The sequence below is a fragment of the Cibotium barometz genome, chromosome 29 (genome assembly GCF_041138505.1).
Source record: "Cibotium barometz isolate CiBa-2024 chromosome 29, ASM4113850v1, whole genome shotgun sequence".
Lineage (NCBI taxonomy): Eukaryota > Viridiplantae > Streptophyta > Polypodiopsida > Cyatheales > Cibotiaceae > Cibotium > Cibotium barometz.
Genome location: NC_141074.1, coordinates 22,033,246 through 22,059,079, shown reverse-complemented (window position 1 = coordinate 22,059,079; position 25,834 = coordinate 22,033,246). Strand labels below are relative to the sequence as shown.

Genomic DNA, 25,834 nt, shown 5'->3' with positions numbered 1-25,834 from the left:
TTCTGAGAGTTGCTGCTGGTCGCCTGCCTCTTCCAGGTGTCTTCTCCATTGTAGCTATTGGTCATCCTTTACAGGTTTTGATCCTTGAGATTCACCTGTTTTCTACTCTATTTTCAGGGCAGCACCTAGAGTGCTGCGTTTTTCTACAGGTGTTGTGTACAACAATTTTGCAGCAAGTCTTCAGTATTCAGCAGCATATACCCCCCCCCCCCCCCCCCGCGTGCTGGCCGCCTATTCTGTGTTGGATAGTAGCAGCTTACATGCTGCGTTTTTTCTTCTACAGGTTTTCTGATGCCGATTTGCTGATCTGAGGCTTGGGTGTACCTATTTCTTATGCGTTTCCAGAATTTTCCCTTTCTACTGCACCGAATACCTTTGCGTTTTCAGATTTGCAGCCATGGTTGTTGCGTTCTTCTGGACTGATTTCTGCTGGTAGCTCTACCTTCGTCTGGGCTTTATCTGTTGGACCCGAAGCATTTTTCCTCATAGGAGGTGTGGACACTGGTTGGCCTGAATTTTTAGGTTTGTAGCCCTTGTTTGGCTGCGTTTTCTTCTTCAGTGGACACAAATCACTTGTAGAGGGGGTTTCTTGTTTGGACTGTGGCTTTGGAGGCAGTTTGGTACTTGAGGAGGATACTGAATTTCTGATTTCAGTTAGCATTTTGCTGATTTTGGAGCATCTATACCCTTGTTTTGTTCCTGGCCTACATGGTTTCCCGGTTTCTTAATTTTCCTTGCCTTCTGTTGGCGGTGGAGTGCTATTTTTTGCTGGATAGCAATGTGTTGGCTGCATTTTGCTTCCCAAAGGAGTTTTCTACACTTAGAGGGGGCCCATCTCCAGCTACTTCACTTGAGGATCAATTTCGGGAGCTGTTTTGTGGAGACTTTCTTCTGTGACATGAGTTTACAAATTTTCTAGGAGAGCAATGATCTTTTCAGAGATCCTGAGTAGAGTTCATTTTTGTCCGAGCCTGTGTTCTTTGTAGTGTTTGCAGAGAAAGGAGGGTGTTTTGCTTGTGAGGTGTGATCCTTTCACATGGATCACTTGTTTGATTCTACTTGTGGAATAGTCTTCTGCTCTTAGTGATGCTTTTGAGGACTTTGTTACCATTGCAGTTTATATTCTTGCTTCCCTTCCTCATTGTGAGGAGTCTACCTCTGCCTCTCTTTGTGATGCTTTTGAGGATGCAGGTTTGTTGTTTTGGAGGATGGTTTTTTGAACCCAGTGGGATGCTTTGGATCTGTGGTTGCTAACCGTGCATGGGGCATAGTGCTTCGAGAGTTTTTTGGATTTGGATCAGAATCAGGTTGGGCTTGTACCAGTCCGACGACATCTTTTTTCAGAGGGGGATGTGGAGTCCTTTTATGTGGCGATGCCCACCTCAATGGCGTGTACTTTTGTACAGCATTGGGCAACTCATGGTACGGATTTTGAGCAGATGGACCCCATCTTTTCTTCAGAGTCTTTACATCTTGCGATGCTGACCTTTTCAGAGGATCCTTCTTTTCAGCATTTGGCTACTCTTGGTACAGAGTTGGAGCAGATTGACTCTATTTCTTTTGAGGGTTTCAATGAGGAGGAGTGTGCTTCTCCGAGGATTGATTATCTTTTCAGGATCTGATCTTGGTTGGTTTTGGGGTTTTTCATATCCTCTCCAGGGAGGAGGAGTGTGCTTCTCCGAGGATTGATTATCTTTTCAGGATCTGATCTTGGTTGGTTTTGGGGTTTTTCATATCCTCTCCAGGGTGGACACAGGACATTCGACTTTGGGGAGTGTTCTTACACTTGGGTTTGGAACCATTATTTGGAGCAGCACGACGCAACACTACATGGTTGTTTTCTTCCAGAGGAGCGGTGTACATGGTAGCTTGTTCTGTTGTTTTTGTAGTCGAGTTGCTGAGGAGATTGCTTGTGGAGCTTTCTTGGTATCTGTTTCTGCAGTCTTTCATCTTTGATTGAGGACGGTGTCACTGACTTCTTCGAGTTCACTCAGCATCCGGTGCTGAGAGGGGGTGTTAGACATCATCTCCTTGTTGCTGGCTTCATGTTTGGTGTCCTATTTTAGCCTCTAGGGCTTACCATGTTAGCTAGAGGGGCTGCTCACCCCTCACGTATTTTCCCCCTATTTTATCCCCATATTTATGGCGTCTTGGATATTTATCCTAGTCTTGGACATTTATCCCAGTCGTGTGGATGCTAGTCGGCTGCCTACTCTTGGGCATATATATAGTTGGCTTGCCTTCCTCATTATTCACTGCTTGCTTAGCATTGTTTGCTGCAGTCCCTCACATACGAGGTTTTCTCCCCTCTTGCTCGGGACATGTATTCCTTTTGATGATGATATTGAGAGCAAGTTCTCACCTCTGTTTCCTCTCCATCTCTCTCTCTCTCACTCTCTCTCCTGTGTTTCCACTCTCCCTTCTTCTGTTGCACATTCTATCAGGAATGGCATGCACATTTACCTTGGGTGGCTTGTCCTTTTGCTTTTGCTTGCGGGTAGGGCATTGCCTAAATATGTGCTCTTTACTACCACAAGAAAAACATTCCCCTCTTTTGCATATTGCTCCCTTTGCTCGAGGGTCAAGCCAAGCTTATTCGTCTTTGGTGCAATGTCCTTGGATGGGGTACTTTCAGCTTTACCTCCCTTTTGGGCTTCCCGAAAGCTCTTTTTAGGTGGCTGTCCACCTTTTTGCAGGTTTGGGACAGCCCTCTCTTTGCCCTTAGAACCTCCCTGATCCTGCGTAATTTTAAGCACCAATTGGTCCGTAGCAAGAGCAAATGCTATGAGCTGCTGAAGGGTGTGTTTCGGGTGCAATTAGATGCCCCAACATTAAGCTGGTTGCAACCCGAAGCGAAACTTCCTTTTCCTTTCATCTTTGGAGAGTTGCATAATGGGAGTTACCTCAAGCAAGACTTTCCAAAATTTGCCGACATATTGTTGTACACTCTCATTGTCTTTTTGCTCACGTCTATCCCACTTTTGTGTAAGAGTTTGCTTGGCATTTGGAGGCAAAAATTGGGCATAAAATCTGTCCAGGAACTCCTTCCAAGTGCAAACGGGATCTTTGGTGGTCTTTTCAGTGATCCACTATCATGACCCTGTGAATTTGTGCAGCATAAGTGTGAGCATGGTGGTCAGTGAGCAAGATATATGTTTAAGGTTTATAACCTTGTGGACAACCCCATGTGTGGAGGGGACAAAGAGGAACAAAGGTTCAAAGTTTTATAACCTTGTGGACAACCCCATGTGTGGAGGGGACAAAAAGGAACAAAGGTTCAAAGGTTTATAACCTTTATAAAAAGCATCATGGTCCCTAGGCTAATTTGGGGGCCTACACTTCTTTTGGAGAGTTGGGCTAGCACGCTTCCTCTCTCTCTCTCTCTCTCACTCGCTTTTTGGAAGGAGAGCTGGTGGGCTGCGTTGGAATATATGCGCAGGCGCAACTAAATATCACTGACTCGAGAAGGCTAGTTGGCTGCTGCGCTACAGTACACACACACGCACCGATTGAATCTCTCTTTCCTTGGCTTTTGGAGAGCTGGCTGGCAGCTGCGCTACAGTATATACAGGCGCCAGCTGAATCGCTCCTTCTCCTTTGCTTTTGGCAAGAGGCTCGCTGTCGGGCTGCGCTACTGTACATACAGGCAGAGCTGGACACAGAGGCATGGACTGTAGGAGGGAGTGCAGGGCTGGACAGCAGGTTCACCCACAAGTTTTCTCTCTCTCTCTCTCTCTCTCTCTCTCTCTCTCTCTCTCTCTCTCTCACGTTGAATTAGGTGCTGGACTGTAGGCGGCTACAAGACAAGAGGGCAAGACAGAACAGGGCTTTCTTGATGCCTCCTCTCTCGTGAAAAGCGACACAAGGACTGTAAGTTTCTCTCTCTTTGTGAGCAAGTGGGACTGCAAGAAGTGTCAAACTAAGTCTCTCTTTTCACTGGCTCGTAATTGTTTCGGAGTTGTTTCTCTGGCCCTTTGTGAGAGGAAGGGTTTGGCAGTTCGGAGGGTGGAAACAGGGTAAGTTTTTGGACTGATTTGGAAGAGTTTGTGGACTGTTTCATGGCTGAGTTTGTGGCTATGTACATGGGTCAATTAGATGCATATTCAAGGCCTCATGAATGCACTGTCTTGGCAGATTAGAGGAGATAATAGTGTGGTGTTTTTGGGACTCAAAGCTGTGTGTAACCTCTATGCTAAGAGGTCCAGAAGATTGGCAGATTGGACATGCAGACATACAAGCCATGAATGGCCATGTTGTACTCATTTAAACTTTTCCATTGAATTTGAATAAAGAAATACCAAAAGGGGCGCCAAGCTTTGGGGCCAACAGGTGTCGTTCTTCTACACGTGTTGGAGCACTCTAGCTCCGATATATTTGTTTTATTGGCTAGACTACAATTGGTTTGGGTGACTGCAGTCTACCGCACTTTGGTTTCTACCAGAGGCTGGTTTCAAGGTTCCGTTGCCGGGACCATCACCAACTTTCTTAAGGGGGTGAGCTCGTGGTTGTCTCGAGGAAAGTCGTTACTGAAAATCTGAGCAAGATGTCAGACTATGAGGATGACTATGACTATGATGATGAAGAAGAGCAGGAGACCACTCTTGAGAGGACTGAATGTGAGGATGTACTTATAGGAGAACAAGCTACAGAAGATGCACATTATGAGGATGTAACACAACTAGAAGATATGCCAAATAAAGAGGAAGATGATGCCCGGTTCAAAGCCCGTTTGGTAGGGGTAGTGGATGTGCTTATGCAACTCACACAAAGTGAGAAGTTTGCTGAATTTATGAGGGCCTCTTCTGAGTCTAAGAAGAAGAAGAAGAAGGTGCGTTCTAGGAACCCACCTCAAGGCAATAGTGGTGCCTTTCCACAGGATCTTGCTTTTGGACAGTTTTCCAACATGCAGAACACTTATGGTGCAAACCCACAGAGTTCCTTTTTCGGACAGCAACCTATTCCGTAGCAATCTATGCATCCAGGCTATTTTGGCGGTGGTTCCGTGTTCCAATCTATGAATGGGGGTTACCCACAGGGAGGCATGGGAATGCAAGGGAATTTTGGAGCTAATTTTCAGCTTGGTATGCAAGGCAACATGTATGGGGGCATGCAGCCCAGAATGCAAGGAAACATGTATGGGGGCATGCAGCCCGGTATGCATAGTGGTATGTTTGGAAACATGGGAGGATCAATAGGATTGCTTGGTATGCCAGGTGTGGGAACTGGCAATGTTGACCCTACTATGGGCATGAATGTAGGGGGTAGCAATCTTGTGAGGTCACTTCCTTACAATAATCTAACGCCTATGGGTAAGGCGAAGGATTATAAGGACATGTCAATGCCATACATGTACAATCGAAAAGCAGAAGCAATGAGGGGTTTTGTGACACTAGGTCAATCCTCACCATGAATATTTTCTTATAAAGGTTCTTAGATCTTAGTGTGTGAAATGGTATCAAGGTAAGGTGAAAGCTAGACAAAAATAGATATATGTCCAAAGTTAGTAGTTGTGCGTGTAAAGGTGAGAAAGATGAGGAAAAGGTGATCTTTCTAAGGTCTACAAAATGTAATAACCTCTTTCTAAGGTCTACAAAATGTTGAGGGATTCTCAACTGGCATTCACCTGAATCTTCCAGTACAAGGTGAAAACAAAAAAAAGACATATGTTGAATTCGAGGCTCGTGTACAGAACATGGGAGATCTGCCGGCTTTAAGCACATGTAGGACAGCTATGGACAGCCCACAACATTCCCACATCAGCTCGGGACAGCCCTGTATGTGTATTTCCAACCCTGTCAAGCTGGAAGAAGAAATAGACCAGCTCAAAAGGGGCTGTACCAGTAGTCGACCAGCCCCCAGATGGAGTAGGCTAGCAGATTTTCATGCCTGGAGAAGTCGGCCAGCAGGTATGAGACTGCAGAACAGGTTGACCAGCCCTCTAGCACAGCTACAAAGAGTTGACCAGCAGATTTGGGGCTCTAGAACAGGTTGGCCAGCAGATATGGACTCCCATATCAAGTTGACCAGCCCCCATGCACCTGGAAAGCATGCGACCCACCAAACACAGCCTCTCTCTCCTGTAATTGTTTTTTGCGTGAAATTGGAACTCCTGTGTTTTTCTAGTCCAAACGGGGGCGCATACAAGCAAAAGGCCCATATGATGTCCAATGCCCGATACTTTGGCCGCCATGTGTATTAAAATAGACTTGCCTAGTGTGTACAACTTATAATCTTGTCCGGTCACTTATAAGTGAGTGTGGACCTGCAGCAATAATTATTAGCATGTGGAAACAAAAAGCTGTAAATTGAGTTTCAAGAGAACTTACCACCTGTAAAACACATGTAGACCATTTGTCAGACCAAAACAAGTGTGCACACACTTGTCCAGAGGGTGCCCAGGCATCCGGACAACAGAGGGAGTAATCTCAGGCATCGTCCTGGCAAACAAAACAAGTCATCCAAAAATAAAATTAAGGGCTCAGTTGTATCAATTATTTAGGTAAAATGTTCAGGGATCCCAAAATCCGTCCGGAACCTTCCCAAAACATAAATACAAAGTGAGCACCAGGATAGCTAGTCATAGGAAATAACACCATGTCAGGCTCCATATGCCATATATGTACTGTCATCTTAGGCTCCGTATGCCACACATGTATAGTAGGAAATAGAAGCAATGAGGGGTTTTGTGACAGATTGTATCCAACATGCATCTGGAGGTTTCAAGATGTTACCTATAAATGGTGGTGCAAAGTAGAGAGATGGAATTGTTTTTGACATATGGAATGGATTCAAAATGATGATTTGTGTCTAGAGTTGTGCTCTTGATTCTTGGTTCTTCAGAGCTTGTCATTGTAGGAATATGCTGATAACTACAAATGATTATGAAAGTGCAAGAAAAAGTTAAGGTTTCTTGTAAGTGCATAAGTTTGCTTTAGGTCTTAAAGAAAGTTGGTGACCTTTAGTTTATGAGGAGAAGTGTCAAGGCTCTTTGTAAGGCTATCGAAATGGCTTTACTATAAGAAACCATTGAATCTGCCTAGTAGCCAACAAACCACTAGGTATGTTGAGAAACTATAGTATTTGAGAGCCATGGGTGGTTTTTATCAGAGATCTTCTAGGGCAGGGAAAGGAATACCGTTGTCAAAACAAATATGAATTCTAGAGGGGTTAAGAAATTTTTTTCCAATGGGTAATAGGATATCTGCAAAATGTCTGCTTACACCAGATATAAAGAGAAAGCCAAGCAAGAAAGCTTGTGTTATAATTGTTTGAGACCATGGATGGCAAGATTGCCCATTGAAACAGTAGTAGGTAATTGCAAATTGAATTGTCAATCCAATTGAAGAGATCATGAGGGGAGCGGAGAAGATCTCTCGATGAATGCTGATAAATCTATTGATTCTCCTTGAGATTTGAGAGAAGTCATGACTATGATTGTGAGAAAAAGCAATAAACAGCTCTGGATGCTGTGTTGGTACATGAAGCTAGGAGTTTTCAAAGATAGTTTTGATTGTTATGCAAGATTTGTGGAAAGAAAAGAAGTCAAGGTCTTGTTTGACACAAGTTCGAGGCATAATGTGATTAATTGAAAACTTGTGAAACTCTTCAAATTGAAGACAACCTTCTCCATACCAATGTACAGTGAGTTGGCGAATGGCAAGGGATTGAAGTCTGGAATCAGTGAATGGTTGATCTAGGTTTGACCATTCTCAGTCTTATTTTAAAAATTGGATTTTAATATCACCAAGCTTTTGCATTTTGATGTTGTTATTGAGAAGTAGTGGCATGCGTTGGAGACACCAATGGTCAACTTTTGTATGCATGAAAATCATTTTGGTCATGAATGAAGGACACTTCATGCTAAAGGGGAGCTAGATCTTCCAAAGAAGACGGTGGTTAATGCAACTCAATCATGCAAAAACTAAAATTTAAGTCTCTGTTTGTAATATATTCAAGCTGTTCCTAGTAGTTCCGTGGATGCAGTGGATCAAGGGATGACAGCTTGTGTCAAAGAAAAACTTTGTAAAAATGATTTTTTTTAAAAAAATTTCTTCAAAACTAACTTGCCATCTTGTTTGCCTCCCCATAGAAAAGTGGAGCACAAGATTTTGTGAACTTCCCTAGTTAACAAGTTGCCATTTGGATGAGGACGGTTGAAGACAAGGAAGTGTCTAGGGTGATTATCAAGTACCTCACCAAAGCACGTCTGAGTTTTTCACCATTTGCTTTACTCATTCTTTTGGTGAAGAAAAAGGATGGTTCATTCAGAATTTGTATTCATCAGAGGGCACTGAACAAGATTTATTAGGTGCCCTTGGTGGAGCAACTGTTTTTAATAAAATTGATCTTAAGAGTAATTATCATTTGATGATATTTTAAAGGCAGTTTTTTGATCTCATTTTGGACATTAGGAATGTTTAGTAATGCCTTCTTGGTTAATGAATGCTTCTGCTACATTCACGTAGCTCTAATGAACCATGTGTTTATACAGTTTGTCCCTTAAGTAGAGATTTTGCTAATGGGTTGGCAATGCTGCTCCTCTCCAAGCTCAACCCATTGGGAGCAAGGAGAGTCCAGAGCTTGCCCGTAGGTGAAATATGACTGGATGTCCATCGGCATTCCGTAGGGATGCACTTGGTACTACCTCCTTTGGTTTGAGCTTGCGACATGATACATGGCCACCCACGTGTTATAATTTTCTAATTTTCAATCCTGTAAACTTTGATTCAGTAAGATCACAAAAGCAACATGGAATCCCATTTCATGAGTTTGATTACATACAAAGCCATGGATGCTTAGATTGTTTCTTAGCAAGTTTTAAAGTAGTCTTTTGCAAGCTTGTTTATGAATGCTTTTGAGACTTTCATTGCTTCATTATTTCATATGATAAGGTTAGGGATTCTATGAACACATGCTTGAGACTTTAGTTGCTTTTTTCTTGGTCTTATGTAGTGTTCTTGAGTTAACAGGTAGTGCTATGGTCTGGATTTCCTGCAGGCACAATGATAATTTACAAACATTGATGAGGTTCAACGGGAGGGTCATCGTTTTAGCTTGCTTGACATTGGTTCTCTATCCTTTCCTCTGGGCTTGGACGGTTATTGGAAGTCTTTGGTTCACTAGTGCAAGAAGCTGTGTAAGTGACTGTTCATGCATCAAATAGTGAATCCTCTGAAGAACCTTCATGTGCTTGATTTAGAAATTTCATGACTACAGAGAATATTTTTAACTGAGTTTCATTCTCGTTTTATGTACCGGTGCTTAAGCGACTCTACTACAAAGCTTTTAACATGGGTTTTTTTCACTGTTTTTGGCAGGTACCCGAAGGGCAAAAATGGGGGTTTTTGATTTGGCTTCTTTTCAGCTACTGTGGACTGATATGCATTGCATGCTTGTCTACAGGAAAGGTGAGAGAGTGGCTCACAAGAGTAAAAGATCGGCACAAGCTTGGTTTTTTTCTTGTCATGAAGTTCTGATTTTGTTGAATGTTTGGAAATGCCAGTTTGACTGCCTCAGTATGAGCTGTGTAAGCATGCTTTTTTCTGAGAGGTATGGTTAGGATTGTGGATGCGTGCAAACCAGTTTTTACCTTCTTATATTGTTAAAATATGTTGTGACGCATCTGAGGATCTGTTCGTTGGAAGTGTCAAGAGGGATATTGCCCGACGAAACTGCAGTCATACCCACTAGTATATGTCCATCCTTCAACAGTCCTCAAAAACCTAAGTCTAGGAGCCCGCAAGCTTCCGCAAGCGTGTATGAATGCTTTAAAAATAAAGAGTCGCCGTCGTGTACTCCTAAGCATTGTTGGTGCCTTCAAAAAATAATCCCCTTCACGGTCTGTTTCCTCTTGACTTCTGAAAAAAACCCTTTTTATATAAAAAAGAAGATTCAAATCACAAAACGGCCGTGAGAATCTTCCCTCAGGCCCGGCCAAGCCCACAACGCCCGGTTGCATGTAAACCACCCTCCCAAACCCACGGGAACTGGCCAAGCCGCCAGGAGACCAAACCAAAGAGACGGGAGCCGACCACACCACAAAGGAGTCAAGGCGTGGCACGCAGGAGGGGTTCCAACCCACGTGGAGGGGCTGGTGCTCTAAAGCCCTCCACTAGCCACCAAGCCGGACGCGATTCGCATGTTGAATGGAGCAACCACACATTTTCAAACAATGCTTTTCTGCAGTTTTTCCCTTGCACGTAGCGCTTGCCCGTCAACGTCGTGATGATGAAGATGACGACGACGATGATCCCGCGCTTTGTCTATGATCGCCCGCTTTGTCTATGGTCGCCGGCTTTGTCTGTTAGGCTCATCTCTCTCTCTCTCTCTCTCTCTCTCTCTCTTTCGCGTGAACATGCAGAGGAACAAAAGCTTTTCGTAAGCTTGTTGTCTCCCTAAAGTCCAGGCTTATCTTCTCATAATAATCTTTTCTCTATATGTCCCCTTTACAATGGCCAAACCTCAAGCCTTTATAGGCTTCCAAAAAACAAAAGCATACTTATGCTTTCCCTTAAAAAATTGCGCGACGTCTTAAAAAAGGGCCTTTTTTTAATCTACTTACAAAAACTAAGCTTTAAAAAAAAACTAAGGCAAGTGAACCCCTTCTAATAATGCCAAGTGACAAAAATCGATAATGCCGAACATCGGTGGTGTCAAATCGGGAAAAGGGTTTGCTTGTCAACACACGACGAGATGCAAAAAAGCTCATACTAACGAACCAAGGCCGATACGTGAATTCGAATGAAAAGAACAAATCTGATGTAGATAAATATGGGCGCCCACACATGTTTCTGGCCGAACGGGGTCAAAAACTCGAACAAAAAATTCCCATCACATTTTACCTCCCAAAATGGAGGTGATTTGCAAGAGGTCTCGTGTCGCTCCACATCCTCCAGGGTCAGTGATGAAGGGTCGGTGTTGCTCACCAACATAAGCCAAAGAACCATCATAAGCTACGTCTTCATGACTGCTTTCAACCAATGGAATGAATGGATCATCAAATAGCTCACTTTGATGCACGAGCCACTTGAACAACTTATCCTGAACCATTTTGTCACCTTGAGTTGCATATGGACATAATGAATGCGTGGCCAATATATGCTTCTCGGTATCCTCATCAACACACAAGAACTCTTGGTCTGTATACAATTAAACAAGAGTGTGCGTACTTCCTGAAGTATGCATAGTAATGTTGTTATATGTAGAGATAGTCATCAAACCCGTGATCTATGTATGAGCACATTTGTAATCTCATATGCATCTGTGATATGAGCAAGAAAATCCCGAATGATACGCCCATCCTCTTCAACAATGTTAGCCTTGAGAAACTCATCTATATCTTCAATGTTGACCAAGAACTCCCTAATAATATTCTTGTCCCTAGCAACTATGGCATTGCTAAGAAACCGCATCCTCATCCTTCGCATCAAACTATGTAATCTACCTAAGAGTCAAAAGAAGAAGCAACCCCCCCGTTTGCCTTCAGGAACTTGTAAAGAAGAAGCAACCCCCATAAAGATGCTTTCTTGAAGCACACGCCATAGAAAGACTTGATCCTAAAAAATGATCGATCTAACCACGAGGAACTCGTAAGCATATGTCCCAAATTTTGGGGCTGTATAGTTTTGTCCGATTGGGAGGGTGGAGATTTGGTGTCCGCTTGGACAAAACTTTGTCCGCCCAAAAAATTAGTATTGTGCGAACCGGCAACCATTCAATATGAAGTAAGGTTTGAGACTAAATACTTACCACCTGCAAAATCCATCAAATGCCCCGTTAGGCAAACAAGTGATGCAATAGACTTGTCCATCAGGGCGTCCCATTGTCTGGACATCATAGGCTTTTGAACCAAGCATTGCCCAGGCATGCAAAACCAGCCATACAAATCAAAATCAAATTCACAAGCACTTATGATTTCAATTTGAGCTCATCAAGGAAAGAAGTCCCATCTACTAATGACGCTTGGAAATACGTCCTGCCATGTCAATGGGCTTCCCAAGATCCATCCATAGTACACGTCAATAGAACACTTGGCATGCCATGCGCACATGTCAAATGGTGATCCGTCCATGGCCATGTACATGCATAGGGTTTAATCTTAAGCTTGAGAAATTAGGGATTTGTGACATTACCCTTGGCTTCTATACAGTTGTCGTCAATTGAAAAGCTTCGAGGTAATGCGTCAAAAGATTGGGATATTCCTTGAAGTATTCCTCTCATCCATTTGGATTCCAAAGGGGAATAATTCTTGAGTTTGACAAGGTATTGGCAAGCGATCTTGCCTTCATAGCTTTTTCGCTCCGCGTGAAATACTATCTGTTCATAGTGCAACACCTCCTTATGTTCATGGACTTCCAGGGGATCTTCCAAGACGGGCTTTGTTGGAGGAGGTCCTTCATGTGGCTTCAACGAGCTCATATGGAAAGCATTATGCATCTTCTAGTGATCAAGCAAGGCAAGCCTAAATGCAACATCATTTATCTGTTTTGTCACCTGGAAAGGACTATAGTACCTATTTGACAACTTAGGGTACCTCCCTTCTTGTCCAGGCCTCTTTCTAAGGCGTGCTTTTTCAAATTTCAGCAATACCCAATCACCTTCTTTTATTTGGACTTGTCTTCTATGTTTATCTGTAGCCTTTTTTTTGCTTTTCTTGAGACCTTTGTATAGCTATTCGGACTTGTAAAAGGGCAGTTTCTAGATCTTTTACATATTCATCAGTTGCAAAAGTCTCATCTCGTACGTAGGATGGGTGGCAGCACTACCTTGTCATAAATGATCTCAAAAGGTGCCTTTCCAACATATGATGCACAGTGTTATTGTAAACAAATTCAACTAATGGCAAGTACTTTTCCCAAGCTGTTTTTTATTTAGCCACATAGCTTTTCAAAAGATCAAGCACTATTGAATTTACGATTTCACTCTGTCCATCAGTTTGTGGGTGGTATGCAGATGAAAAATTCAGTTTGGTGTCGATGTTATCAAATAGGGCTCGCCAAAATAAGCTTGTAGTCTTGGGATCTCTATTTCCAACGAGATTGGTGTTTGAAAATTTGGGAAAGATATAATTTTGCCATGTGATGTGCCTTGATATTCTTTCTCACACTTGTCAACAATAGTCCAAATGGCATCATTGCCATAAGTAGATTTGGGTAGATCCATAATAAAATCCATGGTAATGCTTTTTTCCATGGCTCATGGGGTATAGGCAACGGTTGCAAGAGACCAGGGGTTTTATGCCTATCAAATTTAACCTTTTGACATACCATGTGTGCACATAGATACTACTCTATGTCCTTTTGTAAAGTAGGCCAAAAGGAATATCTTTCCAATGCCTATGTAGTAGGCAGAATCCCTTTGTGTCCTTCATAGGTAGGAGCATGGAACTCTTCCATGAATTTTTTCCCACAAATTCTTAACCAACAAATGTGGTTTTGCGTATATACATAACGGTCATTCAAAGAGAATGATGGGACTATATGACCAGCAATTAAATTAGACCATATACTTTTAAAATCATCATCATTTTCGTACACTCGAGGCACCGAAGATAAGTCATCATGATGAACAATAGTAATGGCATCAATTTGTGGTCTTCTAGACAAAGCATCAACCAATGCATTCTTCTTTCGAGGTGTATGCATAACTTGAAAATGAAACATGGAAAGAAAATTTGCCCATCTCGTATGCTTTTCTGAAATTTTTGGTTGTGAGAGGAAATGCTTGAGACTCTTATGATCCGTTGTAACAATAAAATCGGCACCTAATGAGGTATGCATTGTGTTTCTCAAAGCGTGACCATAGTCACATGGGACGCGAAATGGAGACGGGGAACGGGGACGGAGAAGATCGAGAATGGCCATTCCCTGTGACTATAGAGTGACATGGGACGGGAATGGGAACGGGAAGATACTGCCATCCCCAACATCCCCGAGTCTAAAAATGTCCATTCCTTGTGACTATGAGCGTGACGAATTGTGCATCCACGGCTTCCTACTCACGTTCCTCTGCCACTACGCCTACGATGAGTGCGAGTAAGTTGTCGATCAAATGACTCGAGGTCTCGATAGATCTCTGCATAGATTCTCTTGTCCTCATCTTGCTCTTTGTTGACACTCTCAAGAGTGTCCCCTGTGAGCTTGAATGTATCCACATTCACCTACATTGTACAATGATCAATTGACAAGCAATGAGCATCAATGATTCAATGTATTAGAATTTAGTTTTAATGCCCTTCTTATATGCAACCAAGGGTGCTTTCCATTTGCTTCTCTATTCCAAGAAGCCTCCAAGGTGCAAACACTTATGTGAAAGCCCTAGTCACTTCCACCACTTCATGCTCACCTTCATGAGCATACCATGAGCCATGCCTTAACTGACATGTTCCAAAATAGGCTGCAACCAGCCATCACCACTTGCCATTGACATGGAAAAGCATGCAACTTCAATACGCTCCTTGCCGAAATGCAAGAGGCATGGGATTCACAAATCCCACACATAGCAACCCTTCTCAAATACGAGCATTCTTCCATGCTGAAACACCAAATTAGAGGCAAAACCATCAAAATACCTTCACAAATCTTTTCTTGGCAGCTTCCTTGTTGATGAACAATGAAAACTTTAGTCTATAAAGTTTACATTAAATGCTTATAACTTATAAGTTATACTTGTCTCACTGATTTCATCTTTTGCATCGCGCGCACCATGCACAAGTTAGCGTGGCAATACACTAGCCACTCTAACTGTTGCGTACTCAAGCGATTGCGTAACTTCGTGTGTACAAGTGAGTTGGAACTCCAGTTCCTCTCACATGCACTCGAAGAGTAATGCTAAGCTAGGATTCTCAAAGCCACCTTTTGGAGGCTTGAGAGCGTATATCCAAATGTCTTCCACTAGAAGAGGGGCTTCACAAGGCTCTCTTCTAGTAGGTAGTAGATGCAGCTAATGAGCTCCTCAAGGAACTTCCCGTGGCGATCCTCCGGCAATGCTTTGGGCAAGAAAGCATCTCGGTCTTGAAGTAACTCCATGTCGGTGAAGAGCGTGGGCGATTTGTAAGCCAGATGCAATCATGTAGCAAGACGAGGGATAGGTCTTTGCATCCAATTCCATCTCTTCTCCACAATGGCCAACATACCATCGCATTTCTCCTCGTCGATGGAAGGAGACCGCTGTAGCCTCTCTCATGAAGTGAATGAGAAGGCCCATGGTGGCCCTGTCCATGTCAGTCATTCGCAATACGCTATAGAAGGGCATGACCGCAATGACAATAGTGCGGACCGATTGCCAAAACTCCTCCTTTAGGCAAAGCCGTTGCATGGCTTTGGTGTTCGATGATTCTCGCTCATCCCACTCATTCCACATTGTTGAGACCATTGTTTGGTGAAGGGGGGATTTAATATCGTAGAGGCGCTCCAAGAGGAGCCATAGGTAGGCGAAGCGTGTGGATGAAGTTTTCTTCAACTCCAGCTTGCTATTTTTGTGGAACGTGGCAAGCACTTCACCTTTGAAGGTGAGAATCGATGTTGCTTCAGCCATTACTTTCTTCATCCAGACTAACTTGTCCGTATTCTCCATGAGCAAGTCAATGCAATGGGAGGTACAAGGCATCCACACTATGGAGGGATAGTCCTTCTCGAGCAATTTTCCCATCTGACAACAATTTGATGCGTTGTCGTTGAGCAAGAAAACAGTAAGAAAAAGCAGAAGCTGAAGCAAGAAAACAACAAGAAATTGCAGATAGACGGGACAATGAGGAAGCCCAACGTAGGATCGAAGAAGACCGACGTCAGGCTGAACTCGTTGCTTGGGAGCACCAACGAGAGCTCGATCGAGAATATATGTTACTCGAGCACCAAAGGAAAAAGGAGGCCATGCATCTTAGATACTAGCACCTCTCTTCAGCTTCCCTAGCCTCAGGTGCCACCAGCCAGCAGTCCGCAACATCGACTACTGTCATTCGTAGTCAACTGAGTTTTAGTAAGTATGATGGTAAGTGTGATCATTTAGTAGTTAATCAGTTTATTCATCAATTTACTGCTCATTTTCCATTAGCTAGGATCACAGATCCTTAGGATAGAGTCCAAGTAGCGGCTCCCCACCTTACAGGTGAGGCAATCACTTGGTGGCAGCATTGCTCTAGTCTTCATATAGACCAGACCACAGGTGTCACAACTTTTAGCTGGGATACGTTTGTTCATGACCTAAAGACCAGATTTCTCCCACCCCAGTATATGACCGGTCTGGCAGATGAGTTCTATGGATTGAGACAGTTTCAAATACCACGGATGGCATAGGATGCATAGAAGGTAAAAGGTGAACCGCATTGGTGGTAGTAGGCGGGGCTGGAGGAGCTGGAGATGCTGTGGCAAATGTGGCAAAAGATGCTTTGGAGGCTTGTTTCGCTTGCCATTTGTGGCAATCCTTCTTACCATGCCCTATGATATGACAGAGAAAACATCTGTTTTTTGACTGGTATTTCTTTTGCTTCTCTGGAGGAAGATAACCTCCAGTGATACCTGCTTTAGTCTTTTTATCATGGGTTTTCTTAGGCTTAGATTCTTTATCCTTCTTACCTCTTGAACTGGTGCTATTACTGCCGTCCTTCTTAGCATCTTTAGAAGATGCATTACCTTTCCCTGGCTGTGCAGCAGATTGCTACTGCTGGGGTTTGGTACTGGACTGGGATGATTGCTTGGGTTTACCTCCGTTCATCTTCATTTCTTCATTTTGAGCAAGAGTGGCTTACGACTGCTTCAGAGTTGTTTCTTCTAGCCCTTTGTGAGAGGAGGGGTGTGGTAGTTTGAAGGGTGGAAACAAAGTTAGATGGTGGACTTGTTCTTTGGCTGAGTTTGAGGCTACGATCATGGAACAGCTAGATGCGTGTCCAAGGCTTCCTTGTTGCATTGTCTTGGTTGATTAGAGGAGACATCAGTGTGTTGCTTTGGTGGGACACAGATCTGTATGTGTATCCTCTATGCTAAGAGGTCTTGAGGGTTGCGAGATTGGACATGCAGGTTTCTTTTCCTTGATTGGCTTTGTTGTACTCAGTTAAGCTTTTCCATTGAAATTGAATAAAGAAATACCGAAAGGGGCGCCAAGCTTTGGGGCCAACAGGTGTTGTTCTCCTTTTTGTTTTGGAGCACTCTAGGTCTGGTTTATTTGTTTAATTGTCCGGACTACAATTGGATAGGTGACTGCTAGTCTACCACACTTTGGTTTCTACCAGAGGCCGGTTTCAAGGTTCAGTGCTGGGACCCATCATCAACTTTCTTAAGGGGGTGAGCTCGTGGTTGTCTCCAGAAAAGCCATTTGCTAAAATTTCAGCAACATGTCAGACACAGAAGATGACTATTTTTATGATGAAGAGGAAGAGCAGGAGACCTCTCCTGAGAGAAATGAATTTGAGGATATTCTTGTAGGAGAACAGGCTGCAGAAGATGCACGTTATGAGGATGTAACGCAGCCAGAAGACATGCCAAGTCAAGAGGAAGATGATGCCCAGTTTAAAGCTTGCTTGGCTGGAGCAGTGGATGTGTTTATGCAGCTCACACAAAGTGAGAAGTTTGCAAAATTTATGAGAGCCCCTTCTGAACCTAAGAAGAAGAAGAAAGAGCGTTCTAGGAACCCACCTCAGGGCAATAGTGGTGCCTTCCCACAGGATCCTGCTTTTGGACCGTTTCCCAACATGTAGAACACTTTTGGTGCAAACCCACGGAGTTCCTTTTTCGGACAGCCACCTATTCCACAACAGTCTATGCATCTAGGCTATTTTGGCGGTGGTTCCGTGTTCCAATCAATGACTGGGGGATACCCTCAGGGAGGCATGGGAATGCAAGGGAATTTTGGAGCTAATTTTCAGTCTGGTATGCAGGGGAATATGTATGGTGGTATGCAGCCCGGAATGCAAGAAAACATGTATGGTATGGCGGCATGCAGCCCGGTATGCATAGTGGTATGTTTGGAAACATGAGGGGATCAGCAGGAATGTATGGTATGCCAGGTGTGGGAACTGGTAATGTTGACCCCATGATGGGCATGAATGCTGGGGGTAGCAATCTTGTGAAGCCACTTCCTTACGATAATCTAACGCCTATGGGTAAGGCGGAGGATTATAAGGAAGGGGGAGCTGCAGTGAAATTTGACACGTTCAGCGGGGCCAAAGACAAGCTAAAGGCACTTATCTTTTTACAACAGTTTGACGGTGCTTTTTTTGGTGGAAATTACACGGAATCCTCTAAGGTGAGAAAAGCTACTACTTTTCTCAAGGGCAATGCATTGCAGTGGTGGTCCACTCTTCTTTTGCAGGGCATAGCACCATCTACTCGGAAACAGTTTAAACAGGTGTTCTCTTCCGTGTGGCTCACATTTACTTTTGAGGTGGATGTAATGACAGCATGGCACAAGTTGGATGCATCGAAGTGTGAAAATCTTGAGGATTATAATAAGAAGTTTTGGAAGCTTTACTCCCAGTTACTTCTTATCGTGCAACGCCTTTGTCTAAGCAGGTTGAGAAGTATTGTTGTGGGCTGCCCAAGGAAGTGCGTGACTATTGCATAAAGACTCGAGTAACAAATATGTCGCAGATGATAGAGAATGCTATGACGGCAAATGCGTTACTCACTGGAGTCTCATCTGGATTTAAAGGAAGTAAAAGCTCAAGCAAGAAATCTGAAAAGTTAGGGCATGCTTCACGTGATGCAAAAGGGTCTACAAAGAAGCGGTATAAGAAGTTACCAATGCCCAAAAGAACTCCTGAGGAGAGACATGCTTTGATGGATGCTAGGAAGTGCTTTTTCTGTACTGAGGAGGGACACATGTCTTTTAATTGTTAAGTCCCAAAAGGACTGTGACACCAAAGGGCAGTCCAAGTCTAAGAAACCAAAGCCTTCTGCAGGGTTAGTTCCTGATCTTGTTGGGGAACAGCGAGGTGGTGAAGAGACTGAGTTGTGCAGGGCATGGGGCAAAGTGAGAGATCAGAATGCGTTGATTTTCTTTGACACGTGTGCTAGAGCCAACTTTATCTCACCGGATTTGGTTGGCCGATTGGGGATCCGCGCAGAGGAGATGGGGCCTTTGTATGAGGCTAATATGGCTTGTCCTGGGTATGCAGAACCCCTTACCCCTATTATTGGGAAGTTGAGGCTTCATGTGCAGGGTTATGTGGACAGTGAGGAGTTCTTTATCATGCCACTTGACGGGTGTGATGTTTTGTTGGGTATGCCATGGTGCCATAGAGTACATGCGGTCGTACAACAGGAAGATTAGTTTGACTCATAGAGAGAAAGAGCATATTTTGGATGTAAAGCTTAAAGGGGAATCTGTTCCTATTGTATCAGACGGCATCAATAATGAAAAAGCATCTTTTCGCGTACTTGGTTTTTGTAAAGGATGCAAAAGATGATGAGTCTAAATCTAATTTGTCTATGTTAGATAAAGACAGGACTGATTTCTTACGTGAGTTCCAAGATTGTTTTTTCGAGTCATTGCCAGGAGAACTTCCTCCGGAAAGGCCAGAAGATCATGCTATTGATCTAATTCCGGGGAGTACCCCACCAAATAGACCGCCGTACCGTGTTAGTGCAGTCCAACAAGAGGAAATTATGAGCGAGGTACAGGAGTTGTTAAAAAAGGGGTTGATCCAGCCTAGCTCATCACCCTTTTGCTCACATGTGCTCTTAGTGCAAAAGAAAGATGGTTCTTGGCGCATTTGTATAGATTACAGGGCGCTAAACAAGAACACCATTGTAGGCATATGCTCACTTATGGTAGTGCTATGTGTGAACAGGGCTTAACCAAGGGCACTTTTTCCCATGTGTTTTTTTCCCTTGGACATCAAGTGTGAAAGGCCACTCTTAACATATAATATTTTGTACTTCTATATTACATGGATGTGGCACACATGCAAGAGTTGACTTGCATTTTGTGGTTTGGCTCTCTCTCTCTCTCTCTCTCTCTCTCTCTCTCTCTCTCTCTCTCTCATTTCTGTGTGTGAGCTTCTCTACCCTGCACCTAACCCTAATGTGCAGGTTTGTGTGTGTGAGTGTGTGAGTCCAACACCCAACATTTGGTATCAGAGCTGGGAGCTGGCCCTGAAATTCTGCTGCCGGAAGAAACCTACGAAATTCCGTCGACGCTGTGTTTTTCCATCGCCTGCGAAATTCCGTCGACGCTGTGTTTTTTCCGTCATTGTCCGTCCGACAGGTCCATCGTTGCTGCACCTTGACGGGGAAACGAAGAAGGCACCCACTAACGGGAGAGTGGTGATGGAGCACTGGCCGGGCTCGCTGACTCTGTACAGCGATGGCAGCTTCGAGCGTCTCACAGATCTGGACCGCCCAGCCTCCCCGGACTTCGAAGATGGTGTGGCTTCAAGAGAGTGTCGAGGAGAGCTGCAGTTGTCGAGGAGGCCTGCAGAGCGTGGGCGTTGAGCAGTCGAACAGGCGGGAGCTGGTAACGGGCACGGCTCTGGAGTCGCTGGCGGTGGCAGACCAGTAGAGGCGACGAGGCGCTGGTGTCGGGCAGGACCCGCCGGGACGGAGCTAACGGAGGCGCCGAAGGTGGGCAGGACGGACGGGATGGAGGAGACGGAACAGTTGGATGGACGATGTCAGGCTGGAGCGGGAGGTATGGACCGTCGACGGAGCAGAGCGGGGGGTCGTCGTTGGGCGAGGCCGGGCCTGAAGCGTAACGGCGTCGGATGGAGCGTCGGCGACGGGCAATGAAGGTCGCGACCGGACGGCAGGTCGGGCGGCGATGGAACTGAGCACCGTTCGGCGTCGGAGTAGCGCCACCGGCCACAGAGGCGGACCCGCCCGCGAGGCTGGGCGGAGGTGGTGGGCTCCCCACTAGTGCCGCCTGGACGGTGGAGCAACGACGGACCTGTTAGACGGACGGCGACGAAAAAAAACACAGCGTCGACGGAAAAATAGTAGCAGACTCTTTTGATGACAAAGCAGAGCAATCAGCTAATGTAATCCAGGAAGAGTACACCTTTTTGGTCACATGCAGTAGTTACACACCAAGTGCTTCAGATACTGATATGTCTTGCATTGCATCTGACAGACAGAATGCATCATTGTATTTTGATAGTGGTGCTTCGAGCCACATCACTTCATGCAAAGATGTATTTCAGCACTTGGTTTATGCTTCAAAAGGCCGCACTGTATCATGTGCAGATTATACCACATATCCAGTAAAGGGAATTGGTAATGTCATACTTATTGCAGCCAATGGTACTGTCATGGCCCTGTGAAAATGGAACAGTACAAGTGTGGGCATGGTGGTTGCAGAGTCAGAATATTTTATGATTCACATGGGGGGTGCCCGGACAGAGTTTAAGATGTGTGGACATCCCTAGGTGTGAAGGGGGGAACTAGAAACATTAAGTTTTAATGTTTATTAAAGTTTGCCCCTAGGCCTTAGTGGCCCTAGGAACTTATTAAAGTTTGGGGCCCTAGGGATTAATTTGGGGGAGGAGTGTTTCTCTCTCCTCTCTCTCTCTCTTCTCTTTTTGGGGAGTCGTGTAGCAAAAGTGGAGGAGCCTTCATGCGCATGATTCACAAGCGTGGAAAAGCTGAGGAAGCTCTAGGCGGCTGCTGAAGACTGGTCTAGCTGCTGTTTTTCTGTGAACTGTGTGTAGAAGAAGCTGTACAACAGCCGTACAGTACTGTACGACTGCAGGGATTGCTGTGGACAGAGAAGCGCAGGTCTGTGGGGCTGGTACGGGCGCCTGCAACTGCAAGATACAGGCTGTACAGTGCTGTACGACTGCAAGTACAGCCCTGTACTTTCTGCAGGTACACTGTACGACCAGTTCTAGGGCAAGTATAGGTGCTGGACAGTACTGTAGCAGGACGGCGCAGGTAACCAGTAGCAAAATCCAGCAGGCGGCTACCTCTGATTCTCTGCAGAAAGACCGTACCGTCAAGTACAGTCAAGTACAGTCAAGTACAATCAAGTACAGTGCTGATTTTCAGATCTGTATTTTCAAGGACAGCATAAGAGTGAACATCAAGAGGAGGATACAGGCAAGTACAAGCACACGTGTGAAGCAGGGTTGTGGATACAAGTGCCTGCAAGTACAGATTGGTGCTGTTGCTTCCTCCAGTGTTGTTTCACGAGCTGAACTTGGTAAGCTCTCTTTCTGTTCATCTATATCTCTTTCTATTGCTTGATGTCTGTTGCAGATATGTGTTATCTGGCCCCTTGTGAGAGGAGGGGTATGGCAGATTGACAAGGGTTGAGACAGAGATTGGACAGCACATGTATGTTTGAGCTGAGAAGATGTATCATGCACTTGAGTTATGCCAGATGTATGCCCATGGCTGGCCTGCTTAGTGATCTTGGCTGATCAGAGGGAGGCACAGTGTGTTGTTTGAAGACACAGATCTGTGTGCATAGATCCTCTGTGCTGAGAAGGATTTGTGGGCCGTCAGATTGGACTTACAGGTGTAAACTCTTGGCTGGTCTTTGTGTTGTACTCAGCCATTCATTTTATTATAATTGAATAAAGAAATACCGCAAGGGGCGCCAAGCTTTGGGGCCAACAGGTGTCGTTGTGTTTTCAGATTTGGGCACTCTAGCTCCAATCTGCTTTGTTTCACATCTAGACTACAAGTGGACGGGTGATTGCTAATCTACCGCACTCTGGTTTTCTATCAGAGGCCGGTTTCAAGGTTCCGTTGCCGGGACCAATCATCAACTTTCTGAAGGGGGTGAGCTCGTGGTTGCTTTGAAGAAAGCCATCGCTGAAAATTCAGCAAACATGTCTGATACAGAGGATGAGTACTTCTATCATGAAGAAGAAGAGCAAGAGACTTCTCCTGAAAGAGATGTATCTGAGGATATTTTTGTAGGAGAGCAGGCTGCAGATGTTGAGCCTTATGAGGATGTAACACAGCCAGAAGATGTGCATGGTAAAGAGGATGATGATGCTCGGTTCAAAGATCGCTTGGCTAGTGTTATGGATACTTTTATGCAGCTCACACAGAGTGAGAGATTTGCTGAATTTATGAGATCTCGCACAGAGCCCCACACAGAGCCCCAGAAAAAGAAGAAGAAGGTTCGTTCGAAGAATGTTCCTCAGGGTCATAGTGGTACCACTCCACAGGATCCATCTCCTGCACAGTTTCCGAACATGCAGCATGCTTTTGGTGCTAACCCACAGAGTTCCTTCTATGGACAGCCACCTATTCCTCAGCAGAATATGCATCCAGGTTATTTTGGTGGTGGCTCGTTGTTTCAATCCATGAGTGGGGGTTACCCTCAGGGAGGCATGGGTACGTATGGGCCTTTTGGAGCCAATTTTCAGCCTGGCATGCAGGGGAATATGTATGGTGGTATGCAGTTCGGTATGGCTGGAAATATGTTTGTAGGCATGCAACCTGGGATGCAAGGCAATATGTTTGGTGGCATGCAGCCAGGTATGCATAATGGAATGTATGGAAACATGGCTGGAATGTATGGTATGCCTGCCATGGGAATGGGCAATGTTGACCCAATGATGGGTATGAATGTTGGGGGCAGCAATCTCACGAAACCACTTCCATATGATAATCTAACGCCTATGGGAAAGGCGAAGGATTACAAGGAAGGGGGAGCTGCAGTGAAGTTTGACACTTTCAGTGGGGCCAAGGATAAATTGAAGACACTTACCTTTTTACAGCAGTTTGATGCTGCTTTTTCTGGTGGGAATTACACAGAGTCCTCAAAGGTGAGGAAAGCTGCCACTTTTCTCAAGGGCAATGCTTTGCAGTGGTGGTCTACTCTTCTTTTGCAGGGCATAGCACCCACCACATGGGTCCAATTCAAACAGGTTTTCTCTTCCGTATGGCTCACATCTACATTTGAGGTGGATGTTATGACCGCATGGCACAAGCTGGATGCTTCTAAGTGTGATAGTTTGGAGGATTATAACAAGAAGTTTTGGGAAGCTCTTCTCCCAGTGACTTCTTATCGTGCCGTGCCATTATCTGAGCAGGTTGAGAAATATTGTTGTGGGCTGCCCAAGGAGGTACGAGATTATTGTATAAAGACAAGAGTAACGAACATGTCACAGATGATTGAAAATGCTATGACAGCTAATGCGTTACTCACAGGTGGTTCATCTGGATTTAAAGGCAGTAAGAAATTGGGCAAGAAAGCTGAAAAATTTGGGCATGCTTCTCGTGATACTAAAGGGTCTTCAGAGACAAAGTATAAGAAGTTGCCAATGCCCAAAAGGACTTCTGAGGAAAGACAGGCTTTGAGAGATGCTCAAAAGTGTTTTTACTGTACTGAAGAGGGGCATATGTCATTCAATTGTCCCAAAAGAACGTCCAAAAAGGATCCTGACAATAAAGGAGAGCCCAAGCCAAAGAAACCAAAGCCTTCTGCAGGCTTAGTTCCTGATCTTGTGGGGGAGCAGCTAGGTAACAGAATGATGGACAGGATTTTTAGGCCTCATAGAGAGTTTGTGGGCACATTCTTTGATGATATGATTGTGCATTCACAAACTGAGGAAGAGCATAGAAGACATCTGGCCATTGTGTTTGCAGAACTCAGAAACCATAGGTTGGTGGTTAATGGCAAGAAGAGTGAGTTTTTCTTGCAGGAGATACATTTCTTGGGGCATATTGTGTCTGGTCATGGAGTCCGTATGGATCCAGCAAAGGTGGAAGCAATACTTAATTGGCCAGCTTTGAGGACCGTGCATGATGTACGCAGCTTTCTAGGATTGTGTTCCTATTACAGGCGTTACATATGGCACTTTGCTGAAATTGCTTCGCCTCTTCATGCTTTGACGAAGAAAGCAACTCCGTTTAGATGGGCTGATCGGGAAATTACAGCATTCAAAAAGCTCAACGAAAAGCTTACTTCGGACCCAGTATTGGTGTTACGGGACCTCCGAAAGGCTTTTGTTGTCCAGTGTGATGCATGTGGAAGTAGCATTGGTGCAGTTCTCATGCAAGAGGGACATGTGATAGCCTATGAGAGTAGAGTTTTGCAAGATGCTGAGAAGCATTTACAGGTGTATGAGAAAGAGATGTTGGCTGTAATTCACGCTCTTTCTACATGGAAACACTACTTGCTTGGGGCTGATTTTATTGTACAGACAGATCATCAGACCTTGCGTTATTTCCTCACGCAGACTAAGCTTTCAGAGAAGCATATGCGTTGGGCAAACTTTTTGTCAATGTTTCACTTCCAGATTGTGCATGTGGAAGGCAAAAAGAATGTAGTGGCAGATGCTTTGTCACGCAAGCCACAAGTCTCTGCAGTTTCACTTGCTTATCATCATGAGCTTGATGAAATGAAAGAGCAGTATGCCCATGATGAGGACTTTGAAAGGTTGTATGATCAGATGTCTGAGGGTGAGCGGCATGAGCATTACACTCTCAGAGATGGGTTTTTATTGATGCATGGCAGACTGTGTGTTACCAGGCCATTGCGACTCAAGGTTATGATTGAAAGTCATGCTCCACCGTATGCAGGTCATAGAGGTATTGACGCCACGGTCAAAGCAGTGGAGACTTTCTTTTATTGGCCAACCTTGAGCAGAGATGTTGATGCCTTTGTGAGGCAATGCATCGTATGTCAGAAGGTAAAGTTTGACCGTCAGAAGACACCAGGGTTATTACAGCCTTTACCTATTCCGGATAGACCTTGGCAGAGCATTGCCATGGATTTTGTATTTGATCTTCCACGGACACAAACGGGAAATGATGGCATCTGGACTATCATATGCAGGTTCAGTAAGCAGGCACATTTCATTCCCGTGAGGAAGACAATTAAAGTGGACCATATGGTGAAGTTGTTCATGGCGAACATCTTCAAGTATCATGGCTTGCCTACGTCT

At 44.6% G+C, this 25,834-nt stretch overlaps 1 protein-coding gene across 2 annotated transcripts in view; it reads left to right on the top strand.

Annotated features, from left to right (window-relative positions):
• LOC147621960 (E3 ubiquitin-protein ligase SIS3-like) overlaps window positions 1–25,834 on the top strand; it is a 75,145-nt gene that overhangs the window by 11,545 nt on the left and 37,766 nt on the right. For both annotated transcript variants that reach the window (XM_086822978.1, XM_086822979.1), the window contains 2 exons: window positions 8,998–9,136; window positions 9,318–9,407. In XM_086822978.1, coding sequence (XP_086679104.1) covers window positions 8,998–9,136; window positions 9,318–9,407 — 229 coding nt within the window. The remainder of the gene's footprint in view (window positions 1–8,997; window positions 9,137–9,317; window positions 9,408–25,834) is intronic.